Source organism: Oncorhynchus mykiss, chromosome 2, assembly GCF_013265735.2.
Source record: "Oncorhynchus mykiss isolate Arlee chromosome 2, USDA_OmykA_1.1, whole genome shotgun sequence".
Taxonomy (NCBI): Eukaryota; Metazoa; Chordata; class Actinopteri; order Salmoniformes; family Salmonidae; genus Oncorhynchus; species Oncorhynchus mykiss.
Genome location: NC_048566.1, coordinates 85,514,104 through 85,535,320, shown reverse-complemented (window position 1 = coordinate 85,535,320; position 21,217 = coordinate 85,514,104). Strand labels below are relative to the sequence as shown.

Here is a 21,217-nt window from a genome sequence, read left to right as displayed (position 1 = left end):
AAATTGTTTAACTTAGGTCAAATGTTTTGGGTAGCCTTCCACAAGCTTCCCACAATAAGTTGGGTGAATTGTGGCCCATTCCTCCTGACAGAGCTGGTGTAACTGAGTCAGGTTTGTAGGCCTCCTTGCTCGCACACGCTTTTTCAGTTCTGCCCAAACATTTTCAATAGGATTGAGGTCAGGGCTTTGGAAGACCCATTTGTGACCAAGCTTTAACTTCCTGACTGATGTCTTGAAATGTTGCTTCAATATATCCATATAATTTTCCTCCCTCATGATGCTATTTATTTTGTGAAGTGCACCAGTTCCTCCTGCAGCAAAGCACCCACACAACATGATGCTGCCACCCCCATGCGTCATGGTTGGGATGGTGTTCTTCGGCTTGCAAGCCTCCCCCTTTTTCCTCCAAACATAACTATGGTCATTATGGCCAAACAGTTATATTTTTGTTTCATCAGACCAGAGGACATTTCTCCAAAAAGTATGATCTTTGTCTCCATGTGCAGTTGCAAACCTTAGTCTGGCTTTATTATGGCGGTTTTGGAGCAGTGGCTTCTTCCTTCTTCCTGAGCAGCCTTTCAGGTTATGTCGATATAGGACTTGTTTTACTGTGGATATAGATACTTTTGTACCTGTTTCCTCCAGCATCTTCACAAGGTCCTTTGCTGTTGTTCTGGGATTGATTTGCACTTTTCGCACCAAAGTACGTTCATCTCTAGGAGACCTTCCTGAACAGAATGACGGCTGCGTGGTCCCATGGTGTTTATACTTGCGTACTATTGTTTGTACAGATGAACACGGTACCTACAGGCATTTGGAAAGCACTCCCAATGATGAACCATACTTGTGGAGGTCTACAATTTTCTTTCTGAGGTCTTGGCTGATTTCTTTTGATTTTCCCATGATGTCAAGCAAAGAGGCACTGAGTTTGAAGGTAGGCCTTAAAATACATCCACAGGTACACCTCCAATTGACTCGAATTATGTCAAGTAGCCTATCAGAAGCTTCTAAATCCAAGACATCATTTTCTGGAATTTTCCAAGCTGTTTAAAAGCACAGTCAACTTAGTGTATGTATACTTCTGACCCACTGGAATTGTGATACAGTGAGTTATAAGTGAAATAATCTGTAAACAATTGTTGGAAAAATTACTTGTGTCATGCACAAAGTAGATGTCCTAACCGACTTGCCACAACTATAGTTTGTTAACAATAATTTTTTGGGAGTGGTTGAAAAACAAGTTTTAATGACTCCAACCTAAGTGTATGTAAACTTCCAACTTGAAATATTAATTCTAAATATTGTGAAACGTATGTAGTTAAACATGAAACTATTTGTGAAAATATGTAATGTGATGTTAAATAAAAACTATTCAGAATCCTTCACTTTTTCAACATTTTGTTATGTTGTACAACCTTATTTTAAAAAGGATTACATTTGAAAAAAATCCTCAATCTACATACAGTACCCCATAATGACATAGTGAAAACAGGTTTTTAATTTAATTTAAAAACAGAAGTACCTTATTTACATAAGTATTCAGACCCTTTGCTATGAGACTTGAAATTGAGGTCAGACGAATCCTGTTTCCATTGATCATCCTTGAGATGTTTCTACAACTTGATTGGAGTCCACCTGTGCTCTGTTGAAGCCACCGCGCCTCCATCTTGGGACTCCCGCACCATTGCAAACAAATATTTAGGAAGATATCATTAAAGTCTACATTAATTTCTGCCACATTTATTCTATTACACACACCTTAATTAATACTTTAAAAGTATATTATGTGAGCTAAACATACATGCAACAATTTTAAAGATTTGACTAAGTTACAGTTCATAAAAGGAAATCAGTCAATTGAAATAAATTCATTAGGCCTTATCTATTGATTTCCCATGACAGGGAATACAGATGCATATGTTGGTTACAGATACCTTTATAAAAGGTAGGAGGGGCGTGGATCAGGAAACCAGTCAGTGTCTGGTATGACCACCGTTTGCCTCATGCAGCGCTACACATCTGCTTCGCATAGAGCTTGTTGAGGAAAACTTGTTCATGAAATCAGGCAGAACTAATTTATCAGAAATAAGAGGTTTATTCAAGCAATTACAAGGGAGATCACTCTCTCAGGATGAATCAGGAGAGGATCTTGTTAATTTACAAATGACACAGTCTTTATAGACTTCCTCTACAAAATATAAATAACCCTTCTAGGGGGAGGTAAACTTAGAAAAGAGATGGCGTAATTGGCTCCACTTCCGTAGAAAAAAAGTACAAATGAGAACAGGTTCTAACCAGTTCTCACAGCCTCTATGTCCAAGATAGATGAGTGATAAGATATTTAAAGCCTAACCAGAGGAAACTATATTTCTGCGTGGCTAGGCTTTTAGTGCCCTATAGATAATGAGCCAGTATGAAAAGAGGTTACTAGACAGCTGTGGAAAATTACCAGTGACTGTGGAAAACTACCAGTGACTAGTACTATTCAACTCAAAAATTTACACAGCATTAGACTCTAACAAAATCCTTCTGCACACAGAAGTTGATCAGGCTGTGGATTGTGGCCTGTGGAATATTGTCCCACTCCTCTTCAACGACTGTGCAAAGTTGCTGGATATTGACGGGAACTGGAACACGCTGTCTGTCGTACACGTCAATCCAAATCATCCGAAACATGCTCAATGGGTAACATGTCTGGTGAGTATGCAGGTCATGGAAAAACTGGGACAATCTCAGCTTCCAGGAAATGTGTACAGATGCTTGCGACATGAGGCCGTGCATTATCATGCTGAAACATGAGGTGATGGTAGAGGATGAATGGCACGACAATGTCCTCAGGGTCTCGTCATGGTATCTCTGCGCATTAAATTTTCATCTATAAAATGCAATTGTGTCCGTTGTCCGTAGCTTATGCCTGCCCATACCATAACCCCACCGCCACCATGGGGCATTCTGTTTACAATTTTGACATCATCAAACCGCTCGCCCAAACGACGTCATACACGCTGTCTGCCCAGTACAGTTGAAACCGGTATTCATCCGCAAAGAGCACACAATTCTCCAGCGTGCCATTGGCCATCGAAGGTGAGCATTTACCCACTGAAGTCGGTTAAGACACCAAACTGCAGTCAGGTCAAGACCCTGGTGAGGACGACAAACACGAAGATTAGCTTCCCTGAGACAGTTTCTGACAGTTTGTGCAGAAATTTCTCAGTTGTACAAACCCAAGTTTCATCAGCTATCCGAGAGGGTGGTCTCAGATGATCTTGCAGGTGAAGAAGAGGTCCTGTGGTCCTGAGCTGGCGTGGTTACACCTGTGGTTGTGAGGCCGGTTGGACGTACTGCCAAATTCTCTGAAACGACCTTGGAGGCGGCTTATGGTAGAGAAATCAACGTTACATTTTCTGGCAACTGCTCTGGTGGACATTACTGCAGTCAGCGTGCCAATTGCACACTCTCTCAAAACTTGAGACATCTATGGCATTGTGTTGTATGACAAAACTGCACATTTTAGAGTGGCCTTTTATTGTCCCCAGCACAAGGTGCACCTGTGTAATAATCATGCTGTTTAATCAGCTTCTTCATATGCCACACTTGTCAGGTGGTTGGATTATCTTGGAAATGTAAAAATGCTCACTAACAGGGATGTAAACTAAGTTGTGCAAAACATTTGAGAAAAATAAGCTTTATGTACATGTGGAACATTTCTGGGATCTTTCATTTCAGCTCACGAAACATGGGACCAACACTTTACATGTTACGTTTATATTTTTGTTCAGTATATAAAAATATTTTCCCTGAAGTAAACATTTTTGAGATTACTAATGTTACTGCCCCCACTACAACAACAAAAATACTTTAATACATGTAATTCTATCTTTGAAACATTTCATTGAAATATTGTGGAGGACTGCTCCTACTGGGGAGTACCAATTTGGCCGACCGGCGGCTTCAAAGCCTCTCAATGGCCAAAACATAGCAATCCAGGGTTTATACGGTTGAAGTCGGAAGTTTACATACACTTAGGTTGGAGTCATTAAAACTAGTTTTTCAACCACTCCACAAATTTATTGTTATTAACAAACTATATGACACAAGTAATTTTTTCAACAATTGTTTACAGACAGATTATTTCACTTATAACTCACTGTATCAAAATTCCAGTGGGTCAGAAGTGTACATACACTAAGTTGACTGTGCCTTTAAACAGCTTGGAAAATTCCAGAAAATGATGTCACGGCTTTAGAAGCTTCTGATAGGCTAATTGACATAATTTGAGTCAATTGGAGGTGTACCTGTGGATGTATTTCAAGGCCTACCTTCAAACTCAGTGCCTCTTTGATTGACATCATGGAGAAAAAAAAAAAAAAATCTGCCAATACCTCAGAAAACAATTGTAGACCTCCACAAGTCTGGTTCATCCTTGGGAGCAATTTCCAAATGCCTGAAGGTACCACGTTCATCTGTACAAACAATATGACGCAAGTATAAACACCATGGGACCACGCAGCCGTCATTCCATTCAGGAAGGAGACGCGTTCTGTCAAACTAGAGATGAACGTACTTTGGTGCAAAAAGTGCAAATCAATCTCAGAACAACAGCAAACAACCTTGAGAATATGCTAGAGGAAACAGGTACAAAAGTATCTACAGTATATCCACAGCAAGACAAGTCCTATATATCGACATAACCTGAAAGGCTGCTCAGCAAGGAAGAAGCCACTGCTCCGAGACCACCATAATAAAGCCAGACTAAGGTTTGCAACTGCACATGATGACAAAGATCGTACATTTTAGAGAAAAAATAGAACTGTTTGGACATAATGACTATCGTTATGTTTGGAGGAAAAAGGGGGAGGCTTGCAAGCTGAAGAACACCATCCCAACCATGAAGCACGGGGGGCAGCATCATGTTGTGGGGGTGCTTTGCTGCAGGAGGGACTGGTGCACTTCACAAAATAGATGGCATCATGAGGTAGGAAAATGATTTGGATATATTGAAGCAACATCTCAAGACATCAGTCAGGAAGTTAAAGCTTGGTCGCAAATGGGTCTTCCAAATGGACATTGACCCCAAGCATACTTCCAAAGTTATGTCAAAATGTCTTAAGGACAACAAAGTCAAGGTAATTGGAGTGCCCATTATAAAGCCCTGACCTCAATCTTATAGAAAATTTGTGGTCAGAACTGAAAAAGTGTGTGCGATCAAGGAGGCCTACAAACCTGACTCAGTTACACCAGCTCTGTCAGGAGGAATGGGCCAAAATTCACCCAACTTATTGTGGAAAGCTTGTGGAAGGCTACCCGAAACTTTTGTCCCAAGTTATACAATTTAAAGGCAATGCTACCAAATACTAATTGAGTGTATGTAAACTGGGAATGTGATAACATAAATAAAAGCTTGAAATAAATTACTCTCTAATATTATTTTGACATTTCACATTCTTAAAATAAAGTGGTGATCCTAACTGACCTACGACAGGGCATTTTTACTAGTATTGAATGTCAGAAATTGTGAAAAACTGAGTTTAAATGTATTTGGCTAAGGTGTATGTAAACTTCCGACTTCAACTGTATATGTCATTGCTCTATAATCACAGGAGAACTCCTCCCAAGGTCATTATGGAATAAAATGGTCTCTTGCTATCTCCCCTCCTCTTCTTCCTTCTTTTTCTTCTCCTCCATGGAGAGATTATGAAATGAGAAACATGAAACAAGACTGGATCCCACCCCATAATTGCTTCAGTTTGCGTGGAAACATCTATGACATGACAGACATGAAAACTAAAGCTTGCAGAAGCTTTACTTCGATTGTGTTCAGAAGGGTCATTGTTTCCATCTTAATTAGCAAATGAAACCCAAATCACTGTGTTACTTTAGGTCTGAAGTTAACTGTAATACTTTACCATGATATTTTATGGTCTTATAGAGCTGTTTCACACTGACATACAAAAGTGTATAACAGTGAAAAGTGCATGAAGTATACTTAGAAAAATCAACAGAAATAGTTTCCTCAAAATAGCCTAAAACAGGTCATTTGGGTATAAAAACCAACTAAAACAAACCTTCCCTTGTGAATGGGTCCATTCCTTTTTGCAGTGACTTCAAAGTTGAGTTTGCTGCACAAACAGCTGAAGTAGGGCTCTACAATCAATACAGAAGCCTACAGGCACAGGAGTCCAGTTCCCTTTCCAGAATCATTTCACTGCAGTAAAAAGAGCTATTTGAAAAACATGATATCTTGGATGCACCCCAGGCTGCTCCCCAGGCTGCTCCCATAGACCAGCATTAGACCTTGACTTACTCATGCGAGAATCACAAGGGAGGACACAAAAAACACAGAGGGGACTAAATATACACATCGACTAAATATACAGGATATAGACTTTCTAAGAGGCCCCGCTGGCAACATGATTGATTAGCTTTATCTTATGAACGTCAAAGTTGACTTAATCCTCACAGTAACCATCTTTTTAATGCTTAATCTAAAACCAAGTAAAATGTACCTTGTTTAGATAATGCCATACCAACTTAAATAAATGCCCCTCTTCACATTTCTTTGCCCGCTGGATTTGTTCAAGTTTGCAAGGCCTAAAGGGTAAACTTTCTACCCCACATGTATCAGTTATCACATTTGCTCCCTATTTTTAAATGCCAAGTCATTATCTCTCTATCTGCAGGCCACACCTCTCCTACTACTGCGTATTGTGTAATCTGCTTGCGACCCACTCCCCTCTTCTCTCCAGAGTCAACACCGTCACAATGTCCACACTGTCACAAAGGCCTGAAACAACACACAAGATCACTTTCTGTGGAGTGTGACAGGTCAGTGTCATCCTCCACCCCACCCCTCCCCTGTCATTCGTCCCTCTGTGTACTCAGTAATAACACCCGCACCTCCATGTCACGTCCCTCTCCCTCTCGTTTCCACATGCTTCTCCACATACTGCAGGTTACTACGCAGCCCAACACAATGCCTCTCAGGCATAATAGATTTTTTACACCAACAGGCAGAAATCAATGCATATTTCCCCCTTCCTCTCCCCAGGGGGAGCGACATGGGAGTCTCTCTGAAGCTAGGGAAGGAGAGGGGGAAGGAGAGGGAAAGGTGAGGGGGAAAGAAGGAGTTGCAGGGAGAGGGAGGTGAGACTTTGCAGGGGGGAAGGGGATTTCATGGGGTATCGATTCTGCCGTCCCCTTTCCCATTTCCCAATGCTGATGTCATCAGGAAGGAGGTGGAGAGCAGGGTAATGACATACATGATGCATCTCTCCATCGTCTCTTTTTCCAGACAGAAAATACAGATTTACTACCAGAGTTGTCCCCACAGTAGGGCTGAAGCTAATCTCCTTCCCACTCCTTCTTTAGTCACTGGATGAAGGGAACACTCACAACCACAGTAGGCAGATTCAGCAAAGCAAAGTAGGGCTAATAAGCATACTTTTCCAAATTGAAGTTTTTAAAATGTTCATCTATTCTCTAACTTTTCAATGTTCTCTCCATATGCCACAACCTGTCAAACTGAGAGTACATTCAGATCTTCACTTATCTTCATTTCACACCAAGACAGGTTTCAGTGGCATTGTCAATGAAGTGAACAATCAGGCATCAACAAAGTTTCTCCAACTAGGCATTGAAGACAGTTTTGCTACAATGTAGTGGAGGCAATTCGTTATAAAAGTACACAATACATTATGAAAACAATAACTTAATCTCTGACACACAGAGGTCCTCTATCTCCAGCCTGCTAACTGAAGTGACTTTGAGCTAGTCTTCCTATGGACTCCAACACACTCCAGCCACAGGCCCAGAACTACAGAGATGGTTACCATGCCCACCACCGAGCACAACCATTAATCATCCATGATTAATATGGCGTCCTAATCCTTAGCTTCATAACTGAACTCCTCAAGAACAATCTTGCCTCCCTACAATAGTAGTCAAATAGTAGTCACATTTCTACCTAATACACTACCGTTCAAAAGTTTGGGGTCACTTAGAAATGTCCTTGTTTTTTAAACAAAAGCACATTTTTGGGTAATTAAAATAACATCAAATTGATCAGAAATACAGTGTAGACATTGTTAATGTTGTAAATGACTATTGTAGCTGGAAATGGCTGATTTGTAATGGAATATTTACATAAGTGTACAGAGGCCCATTATCTGCAACCATCAGTCCTGTGTTCCAATGGCACGTTGTGTTAGCTACTCCAAATGTATAATTTTAAAAGGCTAATTGATCATTAGAAAATCCTTTTGCAATTATGTTAGCACAGCTGAAAAATGGTGTTCTGATTAAAGAAGCAATAAAACTGGCCTTCTTTAGACTAGTTGAGTATCTGGAGCATCAGCCTTTGTGGGTTCGATTACAGGCTCAAAATGGACAGAAACAAAGAACTTTCTTCTGAAACTCGTCAGTCTATTCTTGTTCTGAGAAATTAAGGCTATTCCATGCGAGAAATTGCCAAGAAACTGAAGATCTCGTACAACGCTGTGTACTACTCCCATCACAGAACAACGCAAACTGGCTCTAACTAGAACAGAAAGAGGAGTGGGAGGCCCCGGTGCACAACTGAGCAAGAGGACAAGTACATTAGAGTGTCTAGTTTGAGAAACAGATGCCTCACAAGTCCTCAACTGGCAGCTTCATTAAATAGTACCCGTAAAACACCAGTCTCAACGTCAGAAAGTTGGAAAGTTTTTACCCCCAAGCCATAAGACTCCTGAACAGGTAATCAAATGGCTACCCGGACTATTTGCATTGTCTTCCCCCCTCCCAAACCCTCTTTTTACGCTGCTGCTACTCTCTGTTTATCATATATGCATGGTCACTTTAACTATACATTCATGTACATACTACCTCAATTGGGCCGACCAACCAGTGCTCCCGCACATTGGCTATCTGCATTGTGTCCCGCCACCCACCACCCGCCAACCCCTCTTTTACGCTACTGGTACTCTCTGTTCATCATATATATATAGTCAAATATATAGTCACTTTAACTATATCTACATACTACCTCAATCGGCCTGACTAACCGGTGTCTGTATGTAGCCTCACTACTTTTATAGCCTCGCTACTGTATATAGCCTGTCTTTTTACTGTTGTTTTATTTCTTTACTTACCTATTGTTCACCTAACACCTTTTTTACACTATTGGTTAGAGCCTGTAAGTAAGCATTTCAATGTACACCTGTTGTATTTGGCGCACGTGACAAATAAACTTTGATTTGATTTGAACAGTGTAGAGGCGACTCTGGAATAAGGCCATAATGTATTATTCCAGCCCAGGTGCAATTTAGATTTCGGCCATTAGATGGCAGCAGTATGTAGGCAAAGTTTTAGACTGATCTAATGAATCATTGCATTTCTGTTAAAATGTTGTATCAACACTGCCCAAATGTGCCTAATTTCTTTATAAATAACTTCTCATGTTCAAAATGGTGCACTCTCCTCAAACAATGGCATGGTATTATTTCACTGTAATAGCTACTGTAAATTGGACAGTGCAGTTAGATTAACAAGAATTTATGCTTTCGGCCAATATCAGATATGTCTATGTCCTGGGAAATGTTCTTGTTACTTACAACCTCATGCTAATCGCATTAGCCTACATTAGCTCAACCGTCCCGTGGAAGGGACGCCGATCCCAAAGAAGTTTAATCTAACTATTATATTCATCTGACACAATCCACAATAATCACATTCTTGTGTGCATGTAACCGTACTCATTGAAGCCTTACATTTAAAGTAACACCTTGTTATCCAAGGGAATGTGACATGATTTATGACCATGCTTAGCTGTCCTTCCTGGAGAAATGTATCTTAGGTTGATGATATCTCATATACACTACATGACCTAAAGTATGTGGACACGTCCTCATCAAACTTCTCATTCCAAAATCAGAATTAATATGGAGTTGGTCCCTCCTTTGCTGTGATAACAGCCTCCACTCTTCTGGGAAGTTTTTCCACTAGATGTTGGAACATTGCCATTCAGCAACAAAAGCATTAGTGAGGTCGGGCACTGATGTTGGGCTATTAGGCCTTGCTCGCAGTCGGCGTTCCAAATCATCCCAAAGGTGTTCGATGGGGTTGAGGTCAGGGCTCTGTGCAGGCCAGTCAAGTTCTTCCACACCGATCTCAACAAATCATTTCTGTATTGACTTCACTTTGTGCATGGGGGCATTGTCATGCTGAAACAGCAAAGGGCCTTCTCAAACTGTTGCTACAAAGTTGGAAGCACAGAATCATCTAGAATATCATTGTATGCTGTAGCTTTAAGATTTCCCCATCACTGGAACTAAGAGACCTGACGAACTGACTTGTTGGAAAGGTGGCATCCTATGACAGTGCCACATTGAATGTCACTGAGCTCTTCAGTAGGCCATTTTAATGCCAATATTTGTCTATGGAGATTGCATAGCTGTGTGCTCGATTGTATTCATTGTCAGCAACAGGTGTGGCTGAAATAGCCGAATCCAGATATTTGAAGGGGTGTCCCCATACTTTTGTATATATAGTGTAATATCGAATCATACACTTCCTGTGAAATATAAGACTGTATGCATGCAAGCTAAGCAAGGAGCCTTCTGCGACAGGGATGAGTTGTGGCACACTGAACCTCTAACATTCTCTGCTATTATTAAAGCCTTGGGAGCAGAAACCTCCAGTGATGTTAGAGCTGTGCTCCTCAGACAGACATCAGTCACACTTCAGACCTGAACGTGTGTGACAGCATAGAGAAAATTATATGGGTTAAATCCTATATGTGACAGTCTGTGTAGGACTAGGGAGCCATGTCTAGGTGGTTAGTACACTAGATGCCGATACCTACCTAATGTATTTTTGAAAAGTATTTCTTACTTGAAGCCTGTGTAATATGCTGTACTGTCAAGTATATCTGTAAATGATTTTCAGCCTGGTTGACTTGCTGATGGAGTTGTCATCATTGTTCAGATGAGCACACATCTGGATGTAGAGCTTCTAATATTATGCTGCTGTAATGTCCTTTCTCCTCCTTCCGCTAGTTTCCTCTGATAGGCCTATCCTCTATCCCTATTTTGTTGCCTTACAACCTGTAATTAAAATGGACTTTTTGGGGGTTCGTATCATTTGATTTACACAACATGCCTACCACTTTGAAGATGCAAAATAGTTTTTATTGTGAAAAAAACAAGAAATAAGACCAAAAAAAAACAGAACTTGAGCGGGCATAACTATTCATCCCCCAAAGTAAATACTTTGTAAAGCCACCTCTTACAGCAGTTACAGCTGCAAGTATCTTGGGGTATGTCTCAATAAGCTTGGCATATCTAGCCACTGGGATTTTTCCCATTCTTCAAGGCCAAATTGCTCCTTCAAGTTGGATGGATTCCGCTGGTGTACAGCAATCTTTAAGTCATACCACAGATTCTCAATTGGATTGAGATCTGGGCTTTGACTAGGCCATTCCAAGACATTTAAATGGTTCCCCTTAAACCACTCAAGTGTTGCTTTAGCAGTATGCTTAAGGTCATTGTCCTGCTGGAAGGTGAACCTCCGTCCCAGTCTCAAATCTCTTGAAGGCTGAAACAGGTTTCCCTCAAGAATTTCCCTGTATTTAGCGCCATCCATCACTCCTTCAATTCTAACCAGTTTCCCAGTCCCTGACGATGAAAACATACCCACAGCATGATGCTGCCACCACCATTCTTCACTGTGGGGATGGTGTTATTGGGGTGATGAGAGGTGTTGGGTTTGACCCAGACATAGCGTTTTCCTTGATGGCCAAAATGCTCAATTTTAGTCTCATCGAACCAGAGAACCTTTTTTTTGTTATTTTTTTAAATCATGGATTTAATGGTGCTCCGTGGGATGCCTTGCCTATTGACTTTGGGGGTTGAATAGTTATGCATGCTCAAGTTGACATTTTTTGTGTACTTTCTTGTTTGTTTCACAATAAAAAATATTTTGCATCTTCAAAGTGGTAGTGTTTATTAACATGTTGTGTTAATAAAATTCTACAAATTCCCCCCCAAAAATGTATTTCAGGTTGTAAGGCAACAAAATAGGAAAAATACTAAGGGGGTGAATATTTTCGCAAGCCATTGTTGTTGTTTTTGGTAAATTGTTAGGTTACTTGTTAGATATTACTGCACTGTCGGAACTCGAAGTACAAGCATTTCGCTACACTCGCATTAACATCTGCTAACCATGTGTATGCGACCAATAACATTTGATTTGTTTTGAACTGGAGGGTAATGGAGACACCATCACTGTGGAAAGGGATCCAGCTGCAACCATGGAGTCCAGGCCTGTCACTAAAACACTGGTCTGTGAGTAAACGATGGACAACCCATGACAGCCAACCCGAATACTCTATAAACGCTGGTGATTCACCCATAAGAGATAAAAATGTATCGGCTGCTTTTAGTGTAACAGTACTAGAGCCTATTTCTGCTCTGTCCTTCAGGCATAAAACAATAAGCATTATGCAACTGTCTGTGGAGAGCATGAAAATCGATGTTAGAAACATGCATATACAGTAAGCTACTGACATTGTTACTTTATATGGTTCCACACAGTGAGCACAGTGGCGGTTTGGTCTGTGTTTGATCAGTGTTGGTGATTTTACGTCATTACCAGAACATCATTAACAACATCTCATTATCAACACGTCATTACCGACATATTATTACCAACACGTCATTACAGACATGTCATTACCAACACATCATTACCGTCATGTCATTAGCAACACCACGTTAGTTTTTGACATTTCTCAGGTATGGATTCACCCCTGAGTCATGCTGATTGTCCATAGGAATGTGTCAGTGTGTAGAATGCAACCGCAGCTTTCTAGCCCAGTGTGGGCTGGTGTTGCTGAGCCCTCTGCTCTGACTGACCTAGTCTCTGAGACAGACTCATCACTATAGTGGACCGACCATGCTGAGGCCCTGCCAAGTCAGCACAGCTAAGATCCGGCCAGGGCCCCCCAGCCAAGCCAGAGTGATGTGGCTTAGTCAACACTGGCTTCTGTTATACAACCGTGCTGGGGTCAGAATAAACATCAACAATGACAGACACACAAAGACATATGAAAACACAAACGCACACACAAATCAAAACACCATATCTAAATCAATAAGCAGACTTGTGTGGAGCAGACCTCTTGAGAGACAGGGAGTGATGCTTTAACATGCAAAGCTGTAAAAGAAAGGGTGTCTACTCTGAAGAATCTCAATTATAAAATATATTTTGATTTGTTTAACACTTTTTTTAACTAAATTTTTCCATGTGTGGTATTTCATAGTTTTGATCTCTTCACTATTCTACAATGTAGAAAATAGTAAAATAAAAAAATAAAATCTTGAATAAGTAGGAGTGTCCAAACTTTTGACTGGTACTGTAGTTTATACTGTTAGAAATAGATAAGATAGCATTCCTGAAAAATTATTTTGTTGAAATATAATTTGATAGGGGCCTCCCAAGTGGCGCAGTCATCTAGGGCACTGCATCGCAGCACTAGCTGTGCCACCAGAGACTCTGGGTTCGCACCCAGGCTCTGTCGCGATCGGGAGGTGCGTGGTGCGATGCACAATTGGCATAGCGTCGTCCGGGTTAGGGAGGGTTAGGCCGGTAGGAATATCCTTGTCTCATCGTACACCAGTGACTCCTGTGGCAGGCCGGGTGCAGTGCATGCTAACCAAGGTCACCAGGTGCACGGTGTTTCCTCCGACACATTGGTGTGGCTGGCTTCCGGGTTGGATGCGCGCTGTGTTAAGAAGCAGTGCAGCTTGATTGGGTTGTGTTTCAGAGGACGCATGGCTTTCGACCTTCGTCTCTCCCGAGCCCGTACGGGAGTTGTAGCGATGAGACAAGATAGTAATTACTAACAATTGGATACCACGAAATTTGGGAGAAATGTAAAAATATATATATATATATATATATATATATATATATATATATATATATATAATTTGATCTCTGAGAAATGAAGGTAATAGATTGCACCCAAATTGCTCATTTTAATTTAGAGGATTCATATAATATTCAATGATTGTAGTACCTAACATCTGATTTTGAACTTTTTTTAAACAATGAGTTAAACATGAGGAATCCAAAGAAGCGGTCAAAAGTCATCAATGGACCCCCGACACCCCCACCCGACACCCCCACCCGACACCCCACGCCAATCCCACCCCAACAATGAGTATACTGCTAGGCATTAGTATGTCTCTCTATTTCTCTCATAAGATCGTCAGATGAAAGGGTGGCATCAACACAACACACACTCAAACAAACATCATGCAACAAAATGCTTTGAAAATCAATATTTTATCAATCTGAATAAAGAAGTATAAATACAAATGTAGCAGGAGGTCGAGTTCATTTTGATGATCTGCAATCTGAGTGCCAGTGAAAGCAAAAAAATATCTACACCATCCTTTGAAGTCCAGCTAGTGGAGCAGAATGCATACAACCCATAAATGCACACAGAACTAGCCATGATGCATGTAGAATGTAATATTTTAAGTTCCTCATCCAGAGCGTGCTATCCCACTAGGCACAGACGTCAATTAAATGTTTATTCCATCTTGGTTCAACATAAATTCATTGAAATTACATGGAAGCAACGTTGACCCAACCTGTGTGTGCCCAGTGGGATATTATCATGACTTTTTAATCTGGCCCATATATGCTCAGCCATGGATTAATTACAGAACACCCACTGTGTCGGTAGAAATAGAGAATGAGAGAAAGAGAATAAGTGAGCAGATGTTCTCCAATCAGTTCTTAGGCTCAGGTTGGCCACTCCCAGATTGAGTGCATGTGAACTACAGTATATAAGTGAAGTATTAAACTGGCTTTGGGGAAAAGGATAATGACAACATTTCTTTGGCTATAAGACATAAGACAAAACCAAGGAGTGAAATTCCGCAACTATATCAGATTAGGAATCTTTAACACTAGATCATCGATTTGTAAAATATCAACTCTCTTAGCCCAGGGCTAAACTTAATAAGTTGACAAGGGAACTCTGTCATTGGCTAGCTCCAAAAATATGGCGCTAATAACTTTCTAAGGTGTCTAAACCCAGGTCTAAGTGCAGTAGGGCTGACCACAATGACCCCAAACAACTGGTCGATTGTTTGGTCGTTAGGCTGTTGATCGACCGAGATTGTTTTAATCGAGCAGTAACAAATGTACATATATATTTGCGCCCATCTCAGTGAGCTTGATGGTCGGAGGCTCCATATGGAGAGTGTGACATAATTTCTTCCAGAGGCATGAGGAGGCCAAATCGAGCTGCATACTCCATCTCATTGCGCCTCCCACATTTTGTAACAATGCAGAGGGCTCTGTATAGCTCCGCATTGACATAATTGGTGGGCGTTATACATCCTGTATAAACACAAACTCACTTCCTTGACAACAGCTCTACACTGCTCTGTGTAGCGCAAGAAGTATGGAGTATGGAGAAGCTGGAGACTTATATTTCCCTCACTAACTTTAAACATCAGCTAACCGATTGTTGCAGCTGTACATAGTCCATCTGTAAATAGCCCACCCAATCTACCTACCTCATCCCCATACTGTTTTAATGGGACTTTTCTGCTCTTTTGCACACCAGTATTCCTACTTGCACATCATCATCTGATCATCTATCACTCCAGTGTTCATTTGCTAAACTGTAATTACTTCGCTACTATGGCCTATTTATTGCCTTAGCTCCTCAAGACATTTGCACACACTGTATATAGACTTTCTTTTCTATTGTGTTATCGACTGTACACTTGTTTATTCCATGTGTAACTCTGTATTGTTGTTTGTGTCGCACTGCTTTGCGTTATCTTGGCCAGGTCGCAGTTGGAAATGAGAACTTGTTCTCAACTAGCTTACCTGGTTAAATACAGGTGGAATAACATTTTTAAAATGCCCTGACTTCTGCTGAGGCCACATAACCATGAAATGCTGCATAGCCAATGCAGATGTCTGATTGAACATGCGCCCAGATAAACAATGCACTTCTCTCTCCAGAATGCTCTCTCTCCCGCCAATTTGTGCACATCCATTTAAGTGATAATGCCAGTGGTTGGAGGATATATTGTCACACTTGTTGTTCGTCGAGGGCCGGCAAACTGTGCTAATATGTCCTCCAAACACCGGCTTCGAGGGCATTATCACTTTTATTCAACGGGTTACCAACATATTAAAATAATGATTGACATATTTTTATTAAAAACGTTATTTTCATGAATTTTTTCATACTATTTCATCCTTCCACATTATATAGTCCTGACACAAAATCTAGGGTTGCTACCCAAGCCGGCTGGTCGTTCGTTCTATCGGTTCGGTTGCTAGAGACGCGACCCAGTTGTTCGTTTTAAGTGTTCCATTGCCATACTGGCTGGCAACGTTCTTATCCCTTGCTTGTTAGCTAGCCAACTATGTCTAACTTACAGTCACATAGGAAAGCCAGAACAATAGCAAAGTAGATGCATTTGCAAATGTTTAAGACTAATAGCAAAGTAGATGCATTTGCAAATGTTTAAGCTGTTTTTTAGAGACATTTATTTGGATACATACATAACAATGAGCTAATGAGGCGCAGTCTCGATAACCACTCAGCTTGAAAGGGAAAATGTCCTGCTCTGATCCAGTGGAAAGGTCATAAAATAGGCTTACCTGATTACTTCTTATCAGTGCTTGACTTGGACTGAAATAGGTCCCGGTACTCATTTTGGATGCTGGTACTGCTTATATTTAGTAGCAAGAGCTCCACAATACCTTCAAGCTAATATTCTGTAAGAGGAACAGGAGCTCAAGCAGTAGAACATTTGGTACTCAGCTCCGGTGAGCTCCTGCCCAAGTCAAGCACTGCTTCTTATCCCTTTCGCAAATAGCCTACAGCTGCTTCGGTCCCGAGCTCACTGGCGGAGGAACCTGAAGGCCCAGAATATTTCATAAATTGTTGCTAGTTCGCTAGTGTATGCTTCAGGCGAGACCCAAGTTAAAAGTTGATACAATGTTTCAAATTCGTTACATACAGGCCATGTGTAGCCAATGAGATTCATAGGATATTCATTTTTATCAGGATATTTTCTACCTGCAGGCTGCAATGTTTTTATTTGTTGACTTTATGTAGGCTATTTTTATATAGTTGGCAATGGCAAAATAAGTTACTGTTTCACAAAAATGTGCAAATGAAAACCATAACTGGTACACAGAAATGGTAAGATAAATTGGCATTTAACATGAGAAGGTTTGCCGACTCCTAATGACCGGCAACTTCAGGAGAGTAATGGCAGAATCTGTGAAAGCCATCAGGAGTGGGAGGAGAATAGTTGGCTCAGGTTAAGTTTTTTTTCTTTCTAGTTTCTAGATCTCTGGCGCCCTCTTGAGGCGTGTGTCTTATTTAATCAAACCGTAAGCTTAAAGCATCAGACAAGCTCAATGAATATAGTTGATTTCATTAAATTGATTTAATTATATATGTAAAAATACACCTTTAAAAATGTTTTCGATTGGTCGAAAAAACAGAAAACTTCCTGTCAACCAAGGATTGTTTTTAGTCGGGACAGCCCTAAAGTGTAGTTTAAACCAGGCTTTAGATTCAGGCCAGCAAAATACATCCTGAGAACTAAGACTGTAAGTGCTTGTTACCCATGTACCGTACTATAAGAGATGACTCTGGTTAAATCTGATATAGAACCGGGCTGCTTTGCAAAGGGAAGTTATTCCATATCAAACTGCCATTACTGCCCACCTCTCTCGCCACGTCCACCATCCTTGCCTCCAGTCTCTCCTTCCAATAGCCCTATAGCTTCCCCATGTCCATAAGGACTTTGCGCTTTGAGCTCTGTCAGCAGCTGCCCCTTCCTGTTGCTTTATGCATGTTTGCAGTAATGACAGAATTCATAAAAATAAAAAAAGAAGTCATACGTTATTCAAGCTCTAGCAAGTGGAGGCAGACAAAACTCAGTACCTATGGAGTTTATGATATTCTTTACAGTAACAATGAAACACTTCAGAAATGAATAACACAATACAGCTTCTGCCTGGCTCTTTATCGGAAGAAAACAACTAAAGTGTATATCTCACTAACATACGTGATACAGAGGGGGAATATCTGGTCTATGGTCACATGTTTACATATTCTATCCATGTTCATTGTTATCTAAAATGATAGTATATGAATGATAGAACTGTATTACTTATTAGCTCACAATGACCTCACAGCAGCAACCCCATGCCCATGGGTCAACTAACCCACAGATACAAACATACACATACATTTTCCCTGACACCCAAAAGTACTCGTTACATTTTGAATGCTTAGCAAGAAAGGAAAATGGTCTAATTCACACTTATCAAGAGAACATCCCTGGTCATCCCTACTGCCTCTGATCTGGCGGACTCACTATAAACACATGCTTTGTTTGTAAATCATTTCTGAGTGTTGGAGCATGCCCCTGGCAATCCATGAATTTAAAAAAGCAAGAAAATGGTTCCATCTGGTTTGCTTAATATCAGGAATTTGAAATGATTTATACTTTTACTTTTGATTCTTGAGTATATTTAAAACCAAATACTTTCAGACTTTTACTCAAGTAACATTTTACTTGATGACTTTCACTTTAACTTGAGCCATTTTCTATTACGGTATCATTACTTTTACTCAAGTATGACAATTTGGTACTTTTTGCACCAGTGGGTTTATAAAAGCACAATTGACTCCAGCAGCAGCAGCTCTTGCTCTGTCTGACAGATTTTCCGCTTAAACTAGGCTCTGTATCTGTATGTTGTGCGCATGTGACAAGTAAGAATCATAATAACTAACGAAAATACACAAGCACCAATTCCACTAAATTATGCAAATTAATCTACATTTACATATTTAATCAAGGAATAGGCTAAACATGTTTAGTTAGCAACGGGATTTTTTTTGTTCTCCCAGACATTGGCTGATGCCAATTTTATTTATTGCTTTTCTTTTTTGTTGTTGTTACATAAAGTCAGATATTATCAGCTAATGGAAAAACTGACACACTGACACACACACACACACACACACGCACACACACACACACACCTTTTCCATACAAATAATATGTCATTAATGTCTCAGAATTTACCAACATATGGCAATAAGCTCACCCAACTTTAAATAAACATGCTATAGTTTATATACAATAAATGTATCTTGCCATTTCATGTAGCCTACCTAGTAAAAGGATCTAATAATAGGTTTGGTCCTGATTGACCCATACAGCATTGAATTATCTTGAATAAGGAAAGAAAGGCTGTATCCTACTGTAACATACTGTATAACCTACCTCTTGTAATTGTTCCAACTCTTGCTTCAGCGTCTCCTGTTCCGATTCCAGATCGGCATACTGGTGCTTTAGAGTCTGGTTCTCATCCAACACAACAAGACCGCATTCTGCCGCCCTTATCTTCTCTCTGTTCGCTTCCGCAAGTTCCTGGGTAAGCCGCTCCACCTCCGCCCGGTACTGATCCACAGTCTCCCCGCATCCTCCACCGGCAGCCATCGCCCTTCTCTCCCTGTCTCCCTGCGTTGGACACCCAGAGGCGGAAGTTGGAGGATGCTGAAACAAACCCAGCGGAACCAACCCCCCTGTTAAATTGTTAAATGTGGGAAAGCCAGGTGGAATACGAATAGGCTATTGCAGAACAGCACCAAAACAAATGCTGTTTCTATCAGTGAAAGATGACGATTATTAGCCTACTTCAATGATCTCTTCATCAATTCTTTATGATCATTTTTGATTATTCACGGGGTGCAGGACGCCATCTCTCGATTTTTATGAAGAAAAGTGGTCCACGAAGCACCCATCTCTCATGGCGTCACTAGGACTACACGTCGACGCATCTTGCCTGTCAACGCTGAGAAAATAACATGTATTGTCTGAGTACATTTTAATAGGTTTACCTGAAACCTGTGAAGATCAGAATTTTGAAAAATATACAATTATTAGGCAAATATTATCTTTAGCGATACCGAAAAGGTTATCTTCTTAAGAGATATTGGATTCAATCACTGTCAATATTCGTGTTTTATGCTTAAGAAATGACCAAACCATATAGGCCCATGTCTATGGTGTATTATATGCATAAAATCATTTAAATGTTAAATTAGCTTCATTATGCTACAAAATAAAAAATAAAAAATACAAGCAGAGTCATTTGAACTGGGTTAATGTTGGTTACATTAATTGCACTCAACATTGTCATCTAATGGATGATACAGGAACATCCCACATCAAAGCAATGGCCAGTAAGGATCATAACTTACAGTGCTTGCTTCAGGCAGTTTTTTAAAGAAAAACCTATTAACAGAAATGTATATACCTGATTGTTCACTTCTTCCAAATGACCGACAAAGGCAACAGGTCGTAACTTATGGTCTTTCTGACCTACTTTATAAGCACAAACACCTGTCTGAAATATGTATTTGATGAGGGACACTATCTATTCAAAAATATGTGGACACCCCTTCAAATGAGTGGATTCGGCTATTTCAGCCACACCCGTTATAAAATTTAGCACACAGCCATGCAATCTCCATTGGCATTAGAATGGCCTTTACTGAAGAGCTCAGTGACTTGGCACTGTCATAGGCAACGTGGCACCGTCATTGGCAACGTGGCACCGTCATAGGATGCCACCTTCCCAACAAATCAGTTTGTCAAATTTCTGCCCTGCTAGAGCTGCCCCGTTCAACTGTAAGTGCTGTTATTTTAAAGTGGAAACATCTAGCAGCAACAACGGCTCAGTGGTAGGCCTAACAAGTTCACAGAATGGGACCGCCGACTGTTGAAGCGCGTAGCACCTACACACAAACCTAAGATCACGATGCGCAATCCCAAGCGTTGGATAGAGTGGTGTAAAGCTCGCCGTCATTGGACTCTGGAGCACTGGAAACGCATTCTCTGGAGTGATGAATCACGCTTCACCATCTGGCAGTCCGCCGGATTAATCTGGGTTTGGTGGATGCTAGGTGAATGCGGCAACAGTTTGGGGAAGGCCTTTTCCTCTTTCAGCATGACAATGCCCCCGTGCACAAAGTGAGGTCCATACAGAAATAGTTTGTTGAGATTGGTGTGGAAGAACTTGACTGGCATGCACAGAGCCCTGACCGCAACCTCACCGAACACCTTTGGGATGAATTGGAACGTCAACTGCGAGCCAGGCTTAATCGCAC

The 21,217-nt window shown here is 40.8% G+C and overlaps 1 protein-coding gene across 3 annotated transcripts in view; it reads right to left on the bottom strand.

Moving 5' to 3' along the window:
• The window catches only part of LOC110498104 (protein bicaudal D homolog 1-like), a 78,963-nt gene extending 59,261 nt beyond the window's left edge, over nt 1-19,702 (bottom strand). For all 3 annotated transcript variants that reach the window (XM_036957505.1, XM_036957511.1, XM_036957497.1), the window contains exon 1: nt 19,329-19,702. In XM_036957505.1, coding sequence (XP_036813400.1) covers nt 19,329-19,544 — 216 coding nt within the window. In that variant the 5' untranslated portion in view covers nt 19,545-19,702. The remainder of the gene's footprint in view (nt 1-19,328) is intronic.
• Nucleotides 19,703-21,217: the final 1,515 nt, after the last annotated feature.